Below are 20,542 nucleotides of genomic sequence, written 5' to 3'. Positions count from 1 at the left end.
TCGCGCTCCTTCTCTCCCAGACTGCACCGGGAGCGCTTTTTGCCCCCAGCGTTCTGCGGGGCCCTTAACGGTCTCTGAGCGGAACGCGCTGGAGCGAAGGGCTGCCGGGGCGGCCTCTCCCCCGCACCCTCAGCGAGCAGCGAGGAGAAGCGAGAAGGGAGAAGGGAAGCGCTGCCACAGAGCGGCCCCGAGCGAGCCCGGCTCTCCCGCCCGGCGCCCGGCGGGCAGGGTGAGCCGCTGCGCCCGCCTCTGGCAGGCGCCTGAGCGCGGTCCGCCGGGGCAGGGCCGCGGAGCAGCCCCCGCCGCGGGGCCCGTCAGGCGGCGGAGCCCGGCTGGAGAGCGGGGGCATGGCGGCGCGGAGCCAGGCCTCCCTGCGGCGCCGGCTGCAGAGCTCGCAGGAGGCGCAGCACCGGCAAGCGGTGCTGGTGCGGAAGCTGCAGGCGAAGGTGAGGAGCGGGGGCGCCGGCCCGGCGGGGAGCTGCCCGGGGACGGGCCGCGGTGGCGGGGCCGGGGTGCCCGGGCCGCCCGCGCAGCGCTGAGAGGGGCCTCGGCGGCGGCGATGGCGACGTCGGGGGGCGAAGGCGCGGCCCCAGCGGGGCCCTCCCCGGGGCGTTCCCCGGCGCTGCCGCGGGCGGGACGGCGCCGAGCCCGCAGCTCGGGGGAGGCCCCGGGAGCCGCCCTCCTCCGCCCGGCCCGGCCCGGCCCGGCCCGGCCCGGCCCGGCCCGCTGGGCGCCTGGCCCTGCCGCTGTCACCCTGCCGAGCCTCTCGTGAGGGCTTGTCCGTACTGAAATAAAGATGCCCGGCTCGCAGGCGCCTTTGTTGGGCCACGTTAGCAGGGGGCTGTCCCAGAGGCAGGAGCCGAGCCGGCGGGGGTGGTTTGGGGCGGCCCCGGGCCGAGGCAGGCAGCTCTTAGGATGAGCAGGTAGCAGTACGTGTAAAAGAAACCCCGTCTCAGTTTCTTCAGTACGAGATAAAGTGAAGCTTGCCTGTATCGTAAGGACTTCTTGTTGGCGGCATCGGCAGCGCTGTGGAACGTGCTGTGCTTGGGCTGTAAAGACTTGGAGAAAAGCTAACGCAGGAGGAGCCGAGCCTGTTGCAAGCTGCATTCGCTCATCTTCATTCTATGTCTCCATCCAGGTACTGCAGTACCGGACTCGGTGTCGAGAGTTGGAGCAGCAGCTGGCAGCAGGAGGGGTGAGTGTGCAGGTTGCTAAGTAAAGACCGTGTAGGTAGCATTCGTTAACGCAGGCCAAAGCAAGCTCCCCAAAGCAATGGCAGAGGGAAGCAAGATTTTGCTGCCTGAGGGTTTAAAGCAGCGCTGTAAGTTTGCCTGTGAGTGTTTTGTGCAGTTGCCATTCTTAGAGGAGCCAGTGGTCCCAGAAATGCCAGTGCAGGAAACCCTGTGGAGGGGGATTTTAGTTTTGAGAAAGAGTGCTTTATTGCTGGCGTAGCATTTTGTCCTAGGGCTCAGGAGAGGGCCACACTGCCTGTTACGTTATATGGCCGTCTCTGAAAAAGAATGGGTTGAAACGTGGCATTTTGGAAGGCAAGAATGCTGGCGTTCAACATACGGCCACGTGCTTTTCTTTCTGCTTCACGGCTAAAGTAAACCTAGGAAGAACAGAGGGTAGGAGAGTAGGAGAGCATTCCCAGGCTTCAAGTCGAAGTGAGCAGTCACGGTTGTGAGCTAAGGAGACCTAGCTGCGAGAGTGCCACGGTGGGGGACTGAGGAGAGCTACTCGCGTTGAGCACCTCCCTTGCTCTCCATAGTCACGACACTGTTACGCCTGGAAGAAGCCACGAGCTCCTGAGCTACCCAAGCGAATGGAGCGGAAAGCGGTGGATGCTAGCAGCAGTGAAGGGAAGACAAGAATTTGACTAAACTTTTCCTTTCTTCTGAAGGGACCCCTTCCAGGCAGGTGGGAAGCCACAGAAGACCAGAGCCTGGAGAAAGCACTGCTTCAGGTGGAAGAGGAGCAGCAAAGGTACAGGGAAGAAGCGTTCCCTCGTACCTGGTATCCTGGATGCTCGTGGAAGTGAGGGAAAACCTGTCAGTGCTGCCTGGTCTCCCCAAGGGGAGCAGCTGGGCAAGCTGCTTTGAAAGGAGAAAGGTCCACAGTCTGTTTTCTGTGGTGCAGTAATAGTGTTGTGTGCTGAATGTCTCTGTTTTGAGCGGGGGGTTATTCCGGGTGACTTCCAAAGGTCCCTTTCCAGCCTAGATTATTCTGTGGTTCAGTAGGTGAGCGGCTCAGCAGAGTGCTAGAGAAAGGTGATGCATCCAGTGATCAGACAGCACGAAGGGGAGGCAAGACGTGAACTGTGGGCATCATCAAAGTTGAAGGGGAAACCGCAATTGTAGGTGGAAGTAGAAGGCTTAAAGCAAGGAGAAGCAAATGAGTACGCCATCACAGAGAGATCTCAGTTAATCCTAGCAAGCACTTTTACTGCCTCTCAGTTTGACAACAAAGTCAGCGTTGAGGGAGTTGGGAAATGACGGGGGTGCTGCTTGTGGATAGCAGTTGTTCAGTGACCTCATTGCTGTTTCTCCCTTTCCAAGGTGTGAGAATCTGGCAGAAGTGAACGCTCTCCTGCAGGAGCACCTCGATGAAGCGAATGAGGTTAATTCAGCCCTTAAAGAAGATGTTGGAAAACTGACGGCGGATTGGATGAGGGCCCGGGAGGAGCTGGAATTGAAGGAGAGTGAGTGGCGCAGCGAACGTGAGGTAAGGATGGGCGACGGGAATGTCAGACGCGATGCCGGGGTGGAATGAGAATGGGTTTTATTTCTGGCCTGGAGAACTTGCTGTGTGAAAGTTGTGGCACTGTTGAGGATGTATTGGTGTTTACGAGCAGAAGACAGGGGTGTGAGATGGAGGAGTGTCAGCAAATTGTGGTGATGGAAGGTGCCCGCGTGCTGTGACCGTACTGCTCGTTCTCAAAGGCAAATGCTTGCTGTTGCTGGGCACTGTAGGGCAGTGACACATGAACGCTCGTCTGTGTTTTAATAGTTCCTAAATCTCTGTCTACAGCAGTGGAGGCCAAAGAGAGGTCTGTGTGTTTTCGGATTCAGGGTAGCCAACAGAAGAACAGGACAGGCCTCCCTTACCAATAGGCTGTTGTAAGCAAATCTGACACTGGTCTCGGAGGGGCTTGTTTTTGTCTTCCTCCACCGAGCCTGTTAGACAGCTCTGCAGGGCGAGACGATGAATCGCGATCAGTTTGCTTTGTTGATACCCGCTCCTGCAGGGGAAGTGTGGATGTTCCCTTCTTTGCAGTCAGGTGGCAGGTCTACTGAGGATGCCTCTGTGGTGGCTCTTCAGTCCTTGATGCCTGCCCCCCCCCCGCCCCCGTTGGAATAGTTCTTAAAGGAGACCTGGTGATGACGGTTGTACCCTCTCCTATCTGAAAGGCTTGTACAGTGACAGCGAAGGCTGAATTGGCATTTCTTTTTGTCTTGGCCTGTTTAGCTTTATGACAGCTACCTAAGGGGTGAACGCAGCCGTCTACTCAGCCTGTGGCGTCAGGTGGTAACCTTCCGCTGTCATTTCCTGGAAATGAAGACTGCCACTGACCGGTGAGTAGAAGTGAAGGCTAGATCTCGTTGCAGAAAAAACATAGCTTCCCTTCCCAGCTGCTTTTTGAGCCTTGATGTTACCCTAGCTGCGGCTAAAGATACAATTTCTCCTTTGGCAGTCCGAAGCGATGGCATTAAGCATGCCTTAGGCTATATTCAGAAGCATTTTGTTTGCTGCTGGTTTTCAGATAAAGCTGAGGGGCTCAGGCTATAAGCAGTGCAGAGGCCCTGAACAGGTGAACTTGACTATGGTGATGTTTGGGCATATTAACACAGACACAGGCATATGTGGACGAGTTGGAAGAGACTCACCAAAGCTATGCATGCAGCATGCGGGGCGGTCCCCTTTTATAGAGTGATTAAAATTTGCCTTAAATCTCACTGGCTTTCCTTTCCCACTGCTCCTGATGGAAAGATCATTCATGAATATATATATATATATATATTTATTTTTTCCTTCTCATTTCCAGCTTACGTTTATCCTGGTCAGTTTGCATCCGCTTATTCCTGTACCAACACTGTTGAGAGAAAGAATAGCTTCTCTACCCTGCTATTACATTTCTCCAATTGATTTTGCTTAGTTTGATCCCTCCCTTTTATGATTGTTTTCCTGTTCTTGGGCTCTCTGAGGTTCCTTTCTCACAGCTGCCTTCTGTGCAGAGAAAAATAGCGTAGCCTAACAGTAAATTCTTCTGGTGTCAGCATGCCATTTCAAACTCTGGGTTACCGTCAGCCGTTTACCTTATTTGGTGACAAGCTTTCCTTAATGCGTAGAGTATGCCTGACCCGCTAGTTAATTCCTGAAGCCTTCTGGCTGTTCCATACATTTCGTCTTATCTCTGAGGAGAAAAGAGATTCATTCCTCAACCATCAAATAGACCCATTGCCCAAGGATCAAGATGTGTCCTGATCCCAAAGTGTCAGATGAGTGATTCGTCCCCAACGAAGATGTCGTCTTTCCTGCCGGCTTTTCCTGTTGCGCAATTCCGTGCTTCGGAAGCGAGTCAGCTGATAAAGATGGTGGTGTGAACGTTACCTCCTTCTTGATTCTTCTTCAGAGATTTGTCAGAGCTGAAGGCAGAGCAAATGAGGCTTTCTGGATCTATACTTGTAAACTGCTCCCACCTAAACTGTGGCGTACGGCCCTGGGAATCCGTTACGCTGGGTAGACCTGTCCTCAAGGATCAGGCACAGCAGCAAGCGGAACAGGAAATAAGCCAGAAGACTTGGGCAGTGATGCACTTACAAGTCGAAGGGGACCCGGAGAAGAAGGAGCTTCAGGACAGGTAAATGTGTTTTAAACTTTGCTGTTAGCAGCGTTGTCTTCTGTGGGTGCTTGTTGGATTCATAGGGTGGGCTGTGTTCACGTTTAAAACGCACCCATACTGCACAGCCTTGTTCCTGTCCCTAGTCAAACTATTGCCTTCAACAGAACGGATAGAAGAAACCATCTGACAGACAGAAGCTCTTGTGAGTAAGGCAGGACTGGAAAAGAGATGGCATATTACAATGTTTTTGCTATTAACTGATTCTTGGTGAGAAATGGAGACCAGCGTAAAGAGAGCTGTGTCTCTTGTACAGCCCTTTTGCTACCCAGGGCTGTGCTAAAGGAGTTGGGAGGAATTTGCACAGGACCATCATATGCAATGTAGCCCCTCCGTACTGCCGTTTCCACGCTAGACTGAGTGCAGAAGGCCTTTGGGGCAAGGAGTGCCATTTTGCAACATCACACGTACTAACCTGAAGCATCCTGTGATCCTGTGATAATTAGTTTGGGAAATTCATGCACATCTCCCCAGATAGATTGCCAGCTCCTTCATCAGTTCGCTGCTGAAGGCAAAAGTAGTTGTGGGACTATTAATGTGGACTTTAGAAGTCTGTCTTACCCAAAGAAGAACTTTGGAAAGTCTTGTGTCCAACGTATGAAAGAGGAGAGAGAGAACTAGCAGGCGGGAAGCTGTTAGCTACCTGAAAGGCGGTTGTAGCGAGGTGGGTGTCGGTCTCTTTTCCCGAGTAACAAGTGATAGGACGAGAGGAAACGGCCTCAAGTTGTGCCAGGGGAGGTTTAGATTGGATCTTAGGAAAAATTTCTTCACCGAAAGGGTTGTCAAGCATTGGGACGGGCTGCCCAGGGAAGTGGTTGAGCCACCATCCCTGGAGGTGTTTCGAAGACCTGTGGAGTGTGGTGCTTAGGGACACGGTTTAGTGGTGGACTTGGCAGTGTTAGGTTTACGGTTGGACTCGATGATCTCAAAGGTCTTTTCCAACCTAAATGATTCTATGATTCTATACTCGTGGTTTTGGAAAGGACAATGTTTTTTACGTTAAAAACTTGTTTGTCTTTCCCCTTCTCATAGACCGAAGGACTTAGCTGCACTTGAAGGAGAACATTCATTATTACAGAGCGAGTTGGTGGTCGCAAGAGAGATGCTGGAGGAATCGCACCTTCAGAGGGATCTGCTGAAGCAAGAGAAACAGGAGCTTACCGTGGCACTGGAGAAGGTATGGTCACCTTATTCCGAGGCAGCACTTGTGGGAGAGGCAGCTGTGATAGCAAGACCACCACAGATGCTGTTTCTGGCAGTAGAAGACAGGGACAATGTTGTTGTCCTTCTTGGAAGACGGTGATCAGACCACAGAGGCTCTCTGGTGTAGTTAGTGCCCACGTGCTTGTTGGGAACGCTGAACTGGGAGTGTGTCAGAGACACGACAGGGGATCTGGAGTTGCTGCTTGAAGTCAGGGATTTTCCTGTCTTTGTTGTCATGTTGTTCTTTCGTCTCTTCAGGCAGAGCAGTCGGTAGCAGAGTTGACAGGGGCTCAGAATAAGCTGAGTGCTGAAATAGCCAATCTACACGTTGCAGCAGCGAACATGAGCAGTATCAATGAAGCTCTTGCGTTGGATAAAGTGCAGCTGAACAAACTTGTGTTGCAGGTGAGCAGAGTTGTCAAAGATCTTGCCAGGTGTTTGTCTCCAGCTGCTGCTGCTTCTCAGACTTCTTGCCTTCAGACAGTATGACTGTCTGAATATGGAAACGTTGCTCTTTTCTCTGTCCAAGCCAAAGCTCCTACAGAGTAAATCTTACTGTTATTTTATTTCCTCTGTGCTTCTGTGATTGTAGCTGGAGCAAGAGCTTGACGTTCTGTCAGGTAAAGTGGACGAGATGGAGAGAGCAAAGATCTCTGACCAGGAGAAGCTGAACTTGTGGGAGAGAACAAATGAGGCGCTGAGCGCAGAGAAAGCCCACCTGGAGCAGCTGCTGAAGGAAGCAGAGGAGCAACAGGAGGGGCTGCAGGTAGAGCTGAGGATGCTGGCAGAGGAGAAGGCAGAAACCCAAGAGAAACTCAATCAGGTGAGACCAAAAACCTGGTGCTTTCTGGGTGGGCTTTTGGCTGCTTGGCTCAGTGAAGCTGTATCTGTTGGATTCTGCAGTGGTTTTTGTCAAGGAGACACTTGGTAGCGCTGGAGGTCAGACGGCTTTGTTTACTTCCTTCCGGAAATGTGTTGATGGCTCGCAGAGCTGTTGTGCAATTCTCTGAGTTGTCCTCTGCTTCTACAGATTCCTTTAATCCACCTGCCTGTGTTGGCCTCTTTTTTGGCTTTTGATAAGCTGCAGAGAGGTGATTTGCCTTGCGTAATCCTTACCCTGTAAGCAAACAAGCAAGCTCCTCACCCATTTTCTGAGGCCAAAAACCCCCGGGGCTGCATGTTTCTATTTATGCTTTTTGTTGTGAAGTCTGCAACTTTCCAAGCTCCGCTTGTTGGGGCCTAGAGGGCGGGACAAAGCGGCAAGTCAGCGTCTGCTGTCTTGTACTGCTAAGAACGGGAATGACATCCTGAAATCGTTGGAACTGTATTTTACGACATACACGCAGCTTTGAATTGCTAGATCCTCTTTAGGCTTTGAGGGAGAAGATGAGAAAGAGGTGATCACAGGAGACTGTTTACTCTGGACTAACTGGTTTTGGTAGAGTGGAAAAAGAGCTTGGGAGAATTGTATCGCTGGAGGAGACTAGGGAGTTTGCCATCATTTCAGTGTCAGTTTCATAATGTACAATCTTAGGTCTTATGGGATAACTTTGAGAGGAGAATTGTTTGTTTCTGATGGTCTGTTCTCTGTTAGACAGCCTTAGTTTTGGAGTACGTGGTCTGTTTGGCAAATAGCCAGCAGAGGTATTATACTGCAGAGGAAAGCTATAAAATCACGGTTAGTCTTCAGGCTGGAATGCCAGCAAGGTCTATTGGACAACTTGTTTGTGTAAGACAAGTAAACAGTATTGTTGACATGAACTACTGTCCAAATAGAGTCTACCATCTCTTTGGCCACACCAGCCAGACTTCCGTAAATCACTAAATGACACTGCCCACCACAAGGGCTGTTTCCCTGCCAAGGATCACCTCATTGCATCCGACTGCTGTACACACTGAAGTAGGTGTGTGGTGGTGTTTTGCGACAAGGTGACGCTTTGATGTTGGTTTTTCTTCTTCTAGGAGGAGAAACCACGTGTATGTCCACTTTATTCGGCGAGCAAAGTTGCTTTTGCTCAAACTTTCCTGAAAATTTCCAGCACTGGAATAGATCCTGATAGAATTTTAGTTTGCAAGGTGGCAGTTGTGGAAGATGTGGTATTGTTGCGTGAAAACGTGTAGTCTGGGGTGTGTACGTTTGTCCTGAAGGGGCTGTCTGGTCCCAGGCAACCCAGTAGGGCCTTACACATCGCTTTCGGGTTAACAGCCCTAGTGCCTTTTGGCAGCCCAGGGTGTTAGGGCGGTATAAAGCAGATGCTCTTAAACTTTCAGGCCAGAGTACCGGAGCTCTCTCTCCTCTAGCTGATTCAGAAGTGGCACTGGCTGGCTCTGCACAGAACTCCAGAGGAAGGACTCTAACTGTATTTTGTCCCGCTTTCAGGTTCACCGCCAGCAAGAGTCAGCTAGCAGTGGTCTGGAGCAGTTGCGGCAGGAGTCCTCTCGCCAAGGGCAGGCACTGGCCAACGTATCCAAAGAGAAGGAATTGCTGGTGCACGAGAAGGCTGCCCTAGAGGTGCGACTGGCAGCCACGGAGCAGGAGAGACGAGGCCTTGCAGAGCAGCTGGCAGAGGCCAGGTAAAGGCAGGGGGGAGACCCTAGGCAGGAGATTATTTAATGTCTGTAATTATAGAGGTGATAATCATTACACGAGGATTCGTTGCATCCTGTATGCTTTTCAGCCGTTTTCACCTTCCATGGACAGAAAACGGAAGAATCTCGAGCAAAAAAAAAACCAAAAACCCAAACCAGTACAGCATGGTTTGAAGGTTATTTTTCTGACAGCTAAAGCTAACAAAGCTCTCCTGAGCCTTGGGCTCATGTTTATGCCCCCTTGCACGTTCCTGTGTGAAGTCCAAAGCAAGCCAGCATAATTCCTCGGTATCTGGTACCTTGGCTCTGCATTGAGTAGTAATTAAACCATGCAGATGTTTACTGAAACCCAAAGCTTCTCTCTGGTTTTGGTTTCTTGTTCTGCGCGTTTGAACTTGGATCTTTCCTTATCAAGTAGTTTGACGTGGGATCTTCAGAATTCAAGGCTACTACGTACGGACATTGCGAGTAGGACGCTGCCGTTTAGGGTGAAGCTAGAGGCTCGTGCTGAAAATCTTGAGGGCCTACTGTTTCTAGTCTAACTCTTGTTACCTGTGGTGCAGGACCTAGAGTTGGTTACACCAGCAGCAGGGAAGCCTCTTTTGAATGGTCGCCAGTCTGCGGGAATTGTTGCCCATCATTGATGTCTGGGTCCGGTACTCCTTACCACGTGCTGTTTTGAGATAGACATCATGGAGGAGTTTATGCAGGGAAGGAACAAGATTTTGTCCTTCTGCTGGATCAGGTTTCTAAGATCCCACGTGACAAGTTCTGCTTTTAAAAAAAAACCAACCCCAAACTACCCAACGTATCGAGATGTTTGTCCTCCTCTCAGGTCTTTTTTAGAAGACTCCTGAACTTGCAGAGCTGTACAAATTAGAGACCGTTTGTCATGCTTCTTGACTTTTACGCCTTACCACTCCAGAGTATGTTGTTAGCAAGGCTGATAAACACCATTTTGACTCAGTCTGTTTCTTGAGAGCTGCTGCTGCTTCTGAGCTCCAGCTCCTCTTATTTGATCCAGCTGAATTATGTTCTGTCAATTATTGGGCTGTAGCAACTATTCTTGCCAGACGTTGTTCTCAAGAGCCTGTTGTTGTCGTCACAGTTTTGGATTCTTATCTTCTCTGTTGTGTTTTAGAGACTGACTTTGATTTATCCTTAAAATGGAGCATATTTACTTTGGACTGCCAGAGATAGGCGTAGTCAGAAATATGTGCTTGTTCTCCTTCTTGAAGAGACATCCTCCATCGTCCATCAAAGCAGTGAAATCCTACTGTTGTGGGTCTTATTGTTGTACCACTCGGGTGCCCCTTTACCCTGAAGGATGTTATCCTGGTTGCATGCCTGTACTAGTGAGGCAGTGCTGTGTATGGTAGGAACCTGGCACGCAGGACGCCGTGTTAGATCAGGGAGGCAACTTCAGCTTCTGGTTCCAGAATCCTGTGTGTCATACGCAGCAGTTGGTTGAAGTCTATGGATGTAACAATTTGCCTCCGCAGTACTACAACTTCCATTTTAAAGAGCGGCAAGTCATTTGGGCTACTGCCTACTTAGTTAGCAACGCTTAGAGAAAAGTAGCAAGTTTTTCTCTTGAACTTCCAAGAGTTTAAACTGAAGGCTACCTGTCTCTCCTTTCAGGTAGTCCTTGTTCAGATAAAATCTAGTTCAGATTTCTCACAGATGCTGCTTACAAGCATGAGATTTTACTATATCATCTGATGTATTGCTTTAGTCCCTTTGAAATATAGGGAGTCTGGAAGATCACCTCCCTGTACGTACACTACGAACGGCATCAAAAAGTCACGAGTCAGCCAGGGAGATACTCTTACTCTGTGCCCCTGCAGAGCAACCTGGAAGTGACGATGAGCAAAGGGCTGCGAGCAGAGGCTGGGCTTTTGCTTGCTGGCACAGACTTTGTGAGCACAGCTACCCGTGTGTCATAGATCAGACAATAGCAATTTAAGATTTGGCTATGGAGATCAAATTCGTCTGGGCTTTCTGTGTTACGCTAGGTCATAAGCAAAGCCTGGGCTTTCCCTCGGAGGGGCCTGCATTGCTCTTTTAAACGGCAGAAATATGCCTTCTGTATACCAGTTTCCATGCAACCCATTTTCCGTACTGAGGGGTAGGGATCTTGAACCAGTTCTCACTGGACTAACTCCCTGTGGGCGTCAGGAGCAAGAAACTCATTTCTCTCCGTATTGGCGTCTTGTAGGTCAGGGAAGGAGACCCTGGAATCCAGCCTGCTTGAGGCTCAGCAGCGCTTATGTCAGCTGGAGATCGCCAGGAGTCAGCTTGAAATCCAACTTCACACAGTCAGGCAGGCCAAGGAGGTGATACAAGGTGAGAGCCTCGTGTGCTTTGTTTCTGGTGATCCCCCTGCCTAGGGAGGATGGTATAAAAATAGCTCTCTGTCTGCAGTGCTTCTAAGGAGTGAAGGAGCTGGAGACAGATCCCTCCTACACTGAAAAAATTCAAATGGCTGAAGGTTAGTGAAGTCAGAACCGCTGTTTGTGTAGGCCCTGAATCTTGCCATTTGTCACGTTTGCAGGGGAAGTGAAGTGCCTTCAATGTGAGCTGGAAGCAGAGAGATCTCTCATGAAGCAGGAACGGGCAAACATGGCGCAACTGCTCTTGCGGACAGAAGAGCAGTATAACGATACCCTCAGACTTCGGGAAACTGATCACGAAGTGGAAATAAACAAGCTCCTGCAAGACCTGGTAGGAAACAATATGCTTCTGAATTCTTCAGGCAAGCTTTGTGGGCTGGCTTTAGAAGAATAATAGCCTGAGCGTGTGAGATGGCAGCAAGCGTCTGTCATAGGCCACACGTTGCTAGGCCAGGCAGCAGAGCCAACGGCTCGCACTTGAAAGCACGTGAAGACCTACAGGACTATGCCGGGACAGTAAATGCAAGCCACGGATTCCCTGTGGGCCTGAGACGAGTTGAGCAGAAGGTTGGGTGGTCCCCACCCAAAGCATGGCAGTAAAGGGGTAGGATCTTACCAGACTCCTGTCTACCATGAAGTAGACTCCTAACTTTCCTGCCAACTGCAGTCGTGGGAACTTTGTTCCTTTCTTTCTGTCCTTTCACGGTTGACAGAGGTGTTATCTTTGGGCTTAAAGCATACAGAACAGATGGAACAGCCCCTTGTTCCTGGTACTTGAGTTCGTGGCCCGTCTTGTGACTAGGGCATGGGGGTGCTGGTCTCTTTCTCACCCTGCAGTCCATCTGCATCTTTTCCTCGATGAGAATGGAGTTGAGCTTTGAAAATAGAGACTCTGAGACTAGAGAGAAATCCCGTAGGCGAGAGGTGCTAGGAAACAGGCAGCCGCCAGAGAGGGGAAGGTAACATCTCCTCTTCTTCCACCAGCTGACCCTCCTTTTAAGTTCCTTGATAGGACATGATTTATGGAGGGCACAAAGCCACTACTGTGCGCTGTTGAGGTGGGGGTTTGTGGGAGGGATGAAGCTTCCCATTTTTTTGAGAAGCTTGGCTGGGACTCCATCTTGAAGTCTTTTTCTCCCCTCATCAGGCAAGCGAGCGGGAAGGGCACCATTCAGAGCTACAGGAGATGCTGGAGCAGTGGGAAAAGGAGAAGGCGGAGACAGAAAGGGAGCACGAGAAGAAGCTGTTTGATATGAAGCAGAGAGTTGCTACCATGCAAGCTCAACAAGAGGAGGAACGGACGAGAGTGGAGAATGCCAAGCAAGAGGTAAAGACTGTGAAAGGAGAATTTGTGTGGTTTTTTTACTCTTCTGGGCTCCTTATTGGCAGTGCTTCTCTGGACACTGTCCGTCTGGGTAGAAGCGTCTCTTAGCTACCCCTTTGTAAAGAGGAGCGATGCCTTGGCAGCCATGAGACCTTTGTGCCGTGAGGGACAGGGCCTGCAAAGCGAGAGGCTACCACAGTGTAGGTTTAAGAAAGGCAGGAAGCGCGTTGCAGCCTGAAGAGAACATGAACACCGTAACTGTGTCTGTGATCTGACCGCTACTCCTTCAAGAGGGCACAGCGGGGTTCTAGAGGATGGTACCATGAAAACTCTACACAGCAGAGGTCCAAAAAAACCCCCAACGCCCAACCCCAAAAACGGGAAATCCCATGTTGGGGTTGTTCTATCTTCCCTTCCTCCCTCCCTATCAGAGAGAACATCATCATGCCACTGCCTAAATCGTGGTTAGTCTGGACTTTAAATCCTGGCTGCGGTCCTGGCAGCTCCTCCCCAAAAGAACACGCTAGAGCTAGAAGAGGTTCGGAGAAGGGCAAAAAGGAAGACGGGACTGGCCGAGTAAGCTGGGAAAGACGCAACCGAAAGGGCGGCGCAGGAAAGGTCTTACAACATCCCGAGAGGCAGGGAGGGAGGGGGCAGCCCCTGACTGCCACTGAAGCAGGAGTTCAAATCTAGTACGAAAAGCAAACATACATAGGTGGAATTATTGAACCTCTTTGTCACTGTTTTGCAGCAGGAACGGGCCAGACTGCGAGCAGTTAAAGAAGAACTGGTACGGGAGATAAAACTTCTTCAGGAATCAGTCACAGGCTCCGAAACCCGAGCAAATGCAGCAACAGATAGGAATCGCTGCCTTGAACAAGAACTTCAAACTACATTGTCTATCTTAAAAATCAAAAATGAGGAAGTGGAAACGCAGCGGGAGAAAATCCAGATGCTCCAAAAAGAGGCAGCACAGGGAAAAGCTTTGCAGGAGAGTCTCACTCATATGACTGCCATCCTGTCAGAGAGGGAGGGAGAAATGAAGTTGTACCAGCAACAGATGAGAATGCTGGAAAACCAGAAAGAAACGCATGAAACTACTCTCAGTGAGGTTATCAAGGACATAACAGAGAAAAAACAGAAGGTTGAATCCCAGCAAGAACAGATACAGGAGCTGGAGAAGCAGCAAGAAATGCTGAGGACTGCTGTCAGCAAGATGAGCAAAGAGCTGGAGGAGAGAGACCGGGAGGTGGGATCCCAGCAAGAACAGATACGGGAGCTGGAGAAGCAGCGAGAAATGCAGAGGACTGCTGTCAGCAAGATGAGCAAAGAGCTGGAGGAGAGAGACCGGGAGATCCAATTCCAGGAAGGGAAAATAATGATTCTAGAACGACACGGTGCATCACAAGTGAGAAATCTGCAGGTGGATCTTGATCATATGAAAGGGAACTTGAAGGAGAAGAACTTGGAGCTTCTGTCTCTGACTCAGCAGATCCAAGCACTGGAAATGGAGAGAGAACAGGTGAAATCTCTGCACGCGAGCCTTGGAGACCTGAGGGCAGTTCTTAAGGACAGAGAGCGCGAGTGTGATTCTCAAAGGGATCAGTTAAGACTCTTGCAGCAGTACAAGGAACAGCAAGAGGGCTACCTGCAGGAGCTTCGTGGGACACTAGAAAAGATGACCCTCTCTTTATCTGAAAAGGATCAAGAGCTTGAGTCGCAACAAAAGCAAATCCGGGAAGCTGAAGAAGTCATGGAAATGCAGTTAAGGACTGTCCGTGACCAACTGGAGCAGACCTTAGGAACCTTAAAAGAAAAGGACAGACTCCTAGACATCCAAAAGCAACAAGCAAGGAGCTCTGCGGAAAAAACAGAAGAACAGATGAATGTCTTGCACAGAGACTTAGAATACACAACAGCAATACTGAAAGAAAAGGATTTAATGATTGAATCTCAGAAGGAACTGATTGAGACCTTCCAAAAACAAGAGCAAGACTCTGAACAGCAGAAGGAAATTCTGCAGCAGCTTCAAGTGGCACTAAAGGAAAAAGAACAAGAAATGTTATCCCTTAGAAAGCAATGTGAGGCGTGGAAGGAAAAGGAGGAAAAGCGTGAAGCTGAGCAAACAAATCTCCAAGCAACAAAACTGACTCTGAAAGAAAGAGAGGAAAAGATAGAGGTTCTGGAGGAGGCTATCTCTAAGCTTCAACAGCAAAAGGAGGAGGCAGCGATGCAGACCAAAGCTATACTGCAAAAACTAGAATACGCTGAATCTTCTCTAGAAGCGAGAGATCAAGAGATAGTGTCTTTGCAAGAGCACGTCCAGGAGCTTCGAGAGCAGAAGGAGTTAGAAGGCAAGCAGGCCAAGAGTCTAGAGCAGGATCTAGACAAAATGAGCCAAATCGTGAAGGAGAACCATTTGGAGTTCCTCAGGCAGACGGAGCAAATGAACATGTTCCGGCTTCGTGAAGAAAGCACGAAAGTAGCGCTAACATCATGCCAGCAGCAAGTGGATCTGCTTGAGCACGCGGTGAGGAAGAGAGAAGAAGACAATGAAACTCTCATGCAAAAACTCCAGCGCCAAGAAGAAGAACTGAAGACCTTGCAGAATCTCCAGCTTAGGCTAACCAAGAAGAATGAAGAGGTTAGGCATCGCAGAGAGCAAGAGAAGCTCCTGGAAGAAGCCTTGCACGAGACGGAACGAGAGACCAAGGCCGAAGGTGAACTAGAAGAGTTAGAAGAGGAAGTAAGAGCTCTTCGGGAAGATCTCCAGCATGTTCAGCCGACTCTGACAAAGAAGGACGAAGAGATCAAGAACCACAGAGACAGAGTCGGGTACTTAGAGAAGACTCTGGCGGAGAGAGAACAAGAGCTTAGGAGGCAGAGTGAACTCTTGAAGCAATTAACATCAGCTTTGCGATGGAAGGATGGCGGGGAGACCCTACAGAGACGAATCCAGAAACTCCAGAAATGGGAGGAAGAGGAAGCAGAGAAGAGGCGAGTTCTCCAGGAGAGAGACCGTTCCTTGCAAAGACAGAAGGAGCTAACCCAACAACTGGCGGATGAGCGGAAAGCCAAGGGGGAAGAATTGGAGCGCACGATTGCTATTTTGAAGCAGACCGAGAGCAGAGAAGTCAAATGGAGAGAGAAGGCACAAGCACTGACTCTTGCCCTTACCAAGAGTGAAATGGCCAACGGGACTCTGAGGGAAGAAATAGCCATCCTGCAGAGTACGGTTTCGGAGAGGGACACGGACCGGTTTCATCATCAGGTAGGCAGTGTGACTGATCATCAGTCAACTAAAGTGTCAATAAAGGATTCTAATGACGATGCCCGTAAAGATAGGGGAATATATAGTCCCATAAATACATGACCTGCTCGGCCAAAGAAACTGTGGTTGTAGCCAGCAGGCTTGCCTGTCTGCGTAGCTCAAGGCATTCACCTGCTGAAATGTTTTCTGTCAGCCCCCGAACTACTGAAAGAACTACAGAGCTTGCCGTTAGAATTAAATGAAGTCCAAAAGTTGGGGGTGGATACTTGGTTCTCTCCTAGGTAGGCAAGCTTAGCCAACGTGTCGTGGTTGGGGTTTGGCATGGAAAGGAAGGGGCACAGTTGACCAAACTAAGGTACTAACCTCAGTAGAATTTTGTAACGATGGTTGCACAGCAGCTACGCTGACAGTGCTTAGAGGATGCTTTCAGAGATGTAGATTTCTGAGGTACAGCTTTTCCAGTGTATTAAAAATAATGGCATTCGTACCGTTGCCTGATGAGGTGAAAGGCTTCATTGCGCATTCAGGATGTACTTGTGCTGCAGTCCAAAAGGCCGGAAGGCAAATCTGTGTGGATTTCCCCACGGCGATCGGGAGGAGGGCCCCTAGGAAGAGAGTGTGTTGTTTTGGCCCGTCAACCAGGAGGAGCAGAAGGGACTTGGCACTGTCCATTCCCGAGTCCGGTCACTCTCCCCGACTTGTCGATTCTGTCCCTCCTAACCTTTATGTGGCACCGGCTCACATAATCTCCTCTCTGTATACCCAGCAGGCTATTGCAGAAGGGGAGCAGCTATCATGGCTCTCGGAGAAGAGACTCCTGTCACAGCAGCTGGAATGTCTGCAGCGAGCAGTTGCAAGGCTGGAACTGGAGAAGGCAGAGCTGAAGCAACTCAATGCTGAGCTCAGGAGGACTCTCGAGCAGGTAAAACAGGCTTTCGCTGCCTCTGCAAAGCCTCACGGTCCGCTGGATCACACCACATTTCCACAGACAGCACTCTGGAGTCCTCTGCTTGTTTCCTTCCCTCTCCCACTTCCCCCTGTGGACACACGCTTTTGTATTTTCTCTCTCTTCTGGCACCCCGTTGCCTTCACAAATGCGCATTCACTCCGGTCCCACCCTTCTTGCCCCAGTGTCCCCATACAGGCACATTTGACGCTCTTGTGTCAGGAACTGTTTCCTCTTGCTCTTTCTCTTCCATAGCCTCCTTCGAGTGCTTTTTGCCCGCAGCATTCTCTGGTGCAATTAACAGCCTCTGAGCAGAAATCTCCTTGCCATGATGTCCAGAGCTCCTTTTGCTCCTTGTTTGGTGGCAGGTTTCTGTGACCCTTTCTCCTATCACCAACGTGCAGGTGGAACGTGAACGGAGGAGACTGAAGAGATATCACAGTGGTCGGTCGCTGCCAGATGCGTGCGGATTTTCGCTCTCTGACCAGCACAAGATGGCTGCTTCTAGACAGGTGAGAACAGAATCTTGCTTGGTGGGAGGAGGGTCTGCCCATACAGAGGAACAGTGGCAAATCCCAGTGGCAGCAGCCCCCCAGTATAGACCTAAGAGAAGTGGAACGTAGACCATGGCCCTGGCCAAACTGGAGACCAAAAGGAAATCCTTGCATTTTCTTCACAGGAGGAGTCTCACGCTCGCTGCAGTCGTCGATTAGCTGAGTTGCAGAACCAGGTGAGGAGTAGGAAAGCTCTCGTCAAAAGCTGCCGTGGCTGTACTGAGGGGCACAGCTTTGCACGATGCTACAGCCCGAGTTTTGTTTGGTTGTCAGGCAGTGAGTACACCAGGCAGTGGAAATACCCAGTCAGTCGGACACATCTGTTGGCCATGGCCAAACAACATCATGCACCTAGGTCTAGTCTCTGGCTTGCCTAGAGGTCAGGCGTGGTGGGAGAGGGATTGGAGGAAATTCAGAGCACTGGCACTCGCCTGAATATAGAGAAGATTCTAAGGATGTTCCCCTTGAGTCTTACTCATCTTGTTGACTGCTTCCATTTTCCCTTGACTCCGCTAACAGTAGAGCTTGCACTCTATCAGAGCTCCAGGGATCTGAGGCAGCGCCAGAGCTTACAGCCTTCAGGCAACCGTTAGTCTCCTATTGCTATGCCGTGCTAATCACGATCCCAGTATCGGACCGAGTCGGAGACCTAAGCACAGTGTGGACGCTTGTTTTATCAGTGTAAGAATGTACATCCCAGCTCCTGAACCCTATTGCATGCCTTGACAGCGGCACTGGCAGCAGCAGCAGTCGCCAGACTCCTCTTCCACGTGCTTTTATGGCTCTGGTACGCCCTGGTCTCCCTGAGGAGGTGAATCTTCGCAGGTGTTCAGGGCAAAATGCCTGTAAGATTTACGCGAGTAAAGTACACGGTGCTCAGCTCTGGCAAGTGAGCCGAGCATACCGCTGAAGCCATCAAGTTACACCTTAAGGGTGTTTTCGCCAGGAAGCCTCGGCGCCTGAAGTTCTGTTGCTACAGATAACGGATTGAAGCCCCTTCCCCCTGTGACTGTTGTGTCTGCCTGCACTGTGGACCTACTCCAGCAGTTCAGCAGGAAAACGAAGGTGCTCAGCTCAAAGAATCATCCTCAGCTGGCTAGTTGGGGCACTCCTCTGGGTCTGGGAAACAGCGGAACTGGCACTTGATCTCCCCCTTCCTGGGAGATGCTCTTAGCAGCAGATGGCCACTTCTCCCACGCATACCTCTGGGTTACCTACCAAAGCGTGGGAGGCCTCCAAGCCCAGTTGCACAAAGGTGCCCTTATTATTTCAGAGAGAAGGTCAGAGCTGTCCCTCTCTTCAGGGGTGGTGTTCCCTAGCCTATGCGTATCGTTTGCTGTGAAGTCCCTCTGACGTCTTGCTTTCCGCGCGCACGTGCGCGCGCGCTACCGGCTTCTGATTCAGCGCCTCGCATTCCCCTTCTGGAGCTGGCTGCCCGAGTTTCCCACCTAGTCTGCTCTAGATGCTTAGCAGATCAGGGTCCCTCTTTTTATCTGCTTTGGCTTTACGTTGGCAGACCTTGGTATTGTAATTCAAACGGAGCAGGTTCCATAAGCCATAAAACTCCTTTAGGAATTGCTTCTGTTATTTGAGTTCCTTTGCCAAGAAAGAATATTTTCGTACTCCTAGCTCGAGGTTGGGGATGGCATTCCCATGTGGAACAGAGCCCTTGGCAAAGCACATGTCACTTTGCAAACAGAGGAGAACCTCCAGCCTGAGCTGTTCTCCCCGAAACAGCAAAGCACCGAGCGCTGCTCCCAGTGCTGGCATCTCCTCCGCTCCAAAGCAGGCAGAGGGCAACACGCCCGAGCTGCTGTGGCTGCGCTGCCCTGCCAACCTGACAGGAGGTGAGAGCAGCTGGGTCTCTCCCACCAAAAAGCCCAGCAGGCACAACCCGCTGTTGCCAGGAAATAATGAGAGTTTGAGGATTTTGAAGGCCTCAGCAGTCCTTTAAGGCTCATTTGCCTCCTGGGCTTTGTTCATCAGATTATGCTCTGCTCATTTGTGAAATGCTCTGAAGTTAGGAAGAGTGAGAGTTTTCTCCCATTTCATGTGCTAGCTGTCAGGGTTGTAAACTAGATCATAACAGAACGGTTCTTCACTACCTTGTGTATGCAGCAGTCCTCCTGCTGAGGAGAAAGCATGTGGAACTAAGGTGGCAGTAGGCCAAATCTCTCCTTTGAAAAAAAGGGTTGGGTTACGAAATGCTGTAGAAACCTCCCTCTTTAATAGGCATGTAATGTCTCGGTGTTGTACCTGTGAATGGTATGCCAGAAAGAAACTCGGAATTGTCGGTAATCTGAGCTCAGTTCAGGGTGGCTCTGGGAACCTGTTAGTTCCCATTCCACAAGGACAACGTGTTTGTCAGGGCTGGAGTTGGAGGGTGCGTCTTCCCCGACAGCCGGATCTGTGGAGCTACGGATGGTCCTAAGAGCGTGGGCTTGTCTGAGCTCGGCCTTTTGCCTCTTTCAGGTGTCCCTTCTGCAGACGCAGCTGGCACAAGAACGAAAATACAAGCAGGACTATATTGAGTGCTGTGCCAAGACCAGCCAGGAGCTGTCAGACCTTCACCAAGAGCTGTCTCGCTCCTTAGCAGCTGTGGTCAGGGAGCCCAAAGCTGCTGTTCTGGAAGCAGAGACTCGGAAGCTGGGTCAGCCTCTCTGAACCTTCTTTTCCTGTAGAGGAGCAGCTGCAGCATCACGGCGTTCCGGTCTTGTGCCCTTCCCGGAAATGTATTATGTTTTGCTGTGGGGAATGGGGGTACATCTGTTCTGTTTGCGTCCGGAAGCATTTCCTAGCGACAGCGATTTTAAAATTTTTTTTTTTTAATAAAAGAGATTTTGCGGGACTGCACTTTTTCAACGGGGGTACATTTGTTCTGTTGATGTTTGCAAGCATTGCCTAGTGCCAGCGCTGTCTAGAATTTTTTTTTAATAAAAGAGATTTTGCAGGACTGCACTTTTTTAGTAGGAAAAAGCAAGGGCTAGGCAAGTATGTGGCTTAGGAAAAGCTTACCCTCTTTTTTTCACTTGCACAAGTAAGCTATTCCGAGCTGCTGTACGATTTAACCTCTTGAGTTCGTAGCCCTTCCCTGTGACGAGAGAGGGAAACACGGAGGTGGTTACCAAAATGAAGGGGTGAAGGGTACAGGCCAGGGATGGGAGGTGGGGCAAGAGAGCGGCGGTTTTTTCCTCCCTTTCCTCCCTTTTTCCTTCCGTGCTTCGGCACAATAAGCGCTGGTACTCTCCCGAGGTGATTTGCTTTCAGCTTTGTTGCTGCGACAGCCAGCCTGAGGGACAGCTCGGTTGTTCTCCGAAGGGCGGGGGTAACAAACGCCAGCCCTTTCAAAGCTGGAGGCAGGG

General features: G+C 50.5%; 1 protein-coding gene across 4 annotated transcripts; it reads left to right on the top strand.

The window, feature by feature from the left end:
• Window positions 1-299: 299 nt before the first annotated feature.
• Window positions 300-20,042, top strand: LOC128143351 (centrosome-associated protein CEP250-like). Of its 4 annotated transcripts, none has more exons than XM_052790492.1 (18): window positions 300-446; window positions 1,139-1,195; window positions 1,904-1,986; window positions 2,559-2,724; window positions 3,469-3,575; window positions 4,634-4,861; window positions 5,933-6,077; window positions 6,362-6,508; window positions 6,696-6,926; window positions 8,484-8,677; window positions 10,911-11,038; window positions 11,247-11,416; window positions 12,233-12,412; window positions 13,164-15,680; window positions 16,447-16,602; window positions 17,031-17,138; window positions 17,306-17,356; window positions 19,653-20,042. In XM_052790492.1, exons 1-18 carry the CDS (start codon window positions 348-350, stop codon window positions 19,842-19,844), a joined length of 4,959 nt encoding a protein of 1,652 aa, XP_052646452.1. In that variant the 5' UTR covers window positions 300-347; the 3' UTR covers window positions 19,845-20,042. The 4 variants fall into 4 exon arrangements, with proteins under 4 accessions (XP_052646452.1, XP_052646460.1, XP_052646442.1 ...); XM_052790500.1 differs by having other exon boundaries at window positions 13,161-15,680; window positions 16,450-16,602; XM_052790482.1 differs by having other exon boundaries at window positions 13,161-15,680.
• Window positions 20,043-20,542: the final 500 nt, after the last annotated feature.

Source organism: Harpia harpyja, chromosome 1 (genome assembly GCF_026419915.1).
Source record: "Harpia harpyja isolate bHarHar1 chromosome 1, bHarHar1 primary haplotype, whole genome shotgun sequence".
Classification (NCBI taxonomy): domain Eukaryota; kingdom Metazoa; phylum Chordata; class Aves; order Accipitriformes; family Accipitridae; genus Harpia; species Harpia harpyja.
Note: the sequence above shows the minus strand (reverse complement) of the source record. Positions and strands in the feature narration are given on the sequence as shown.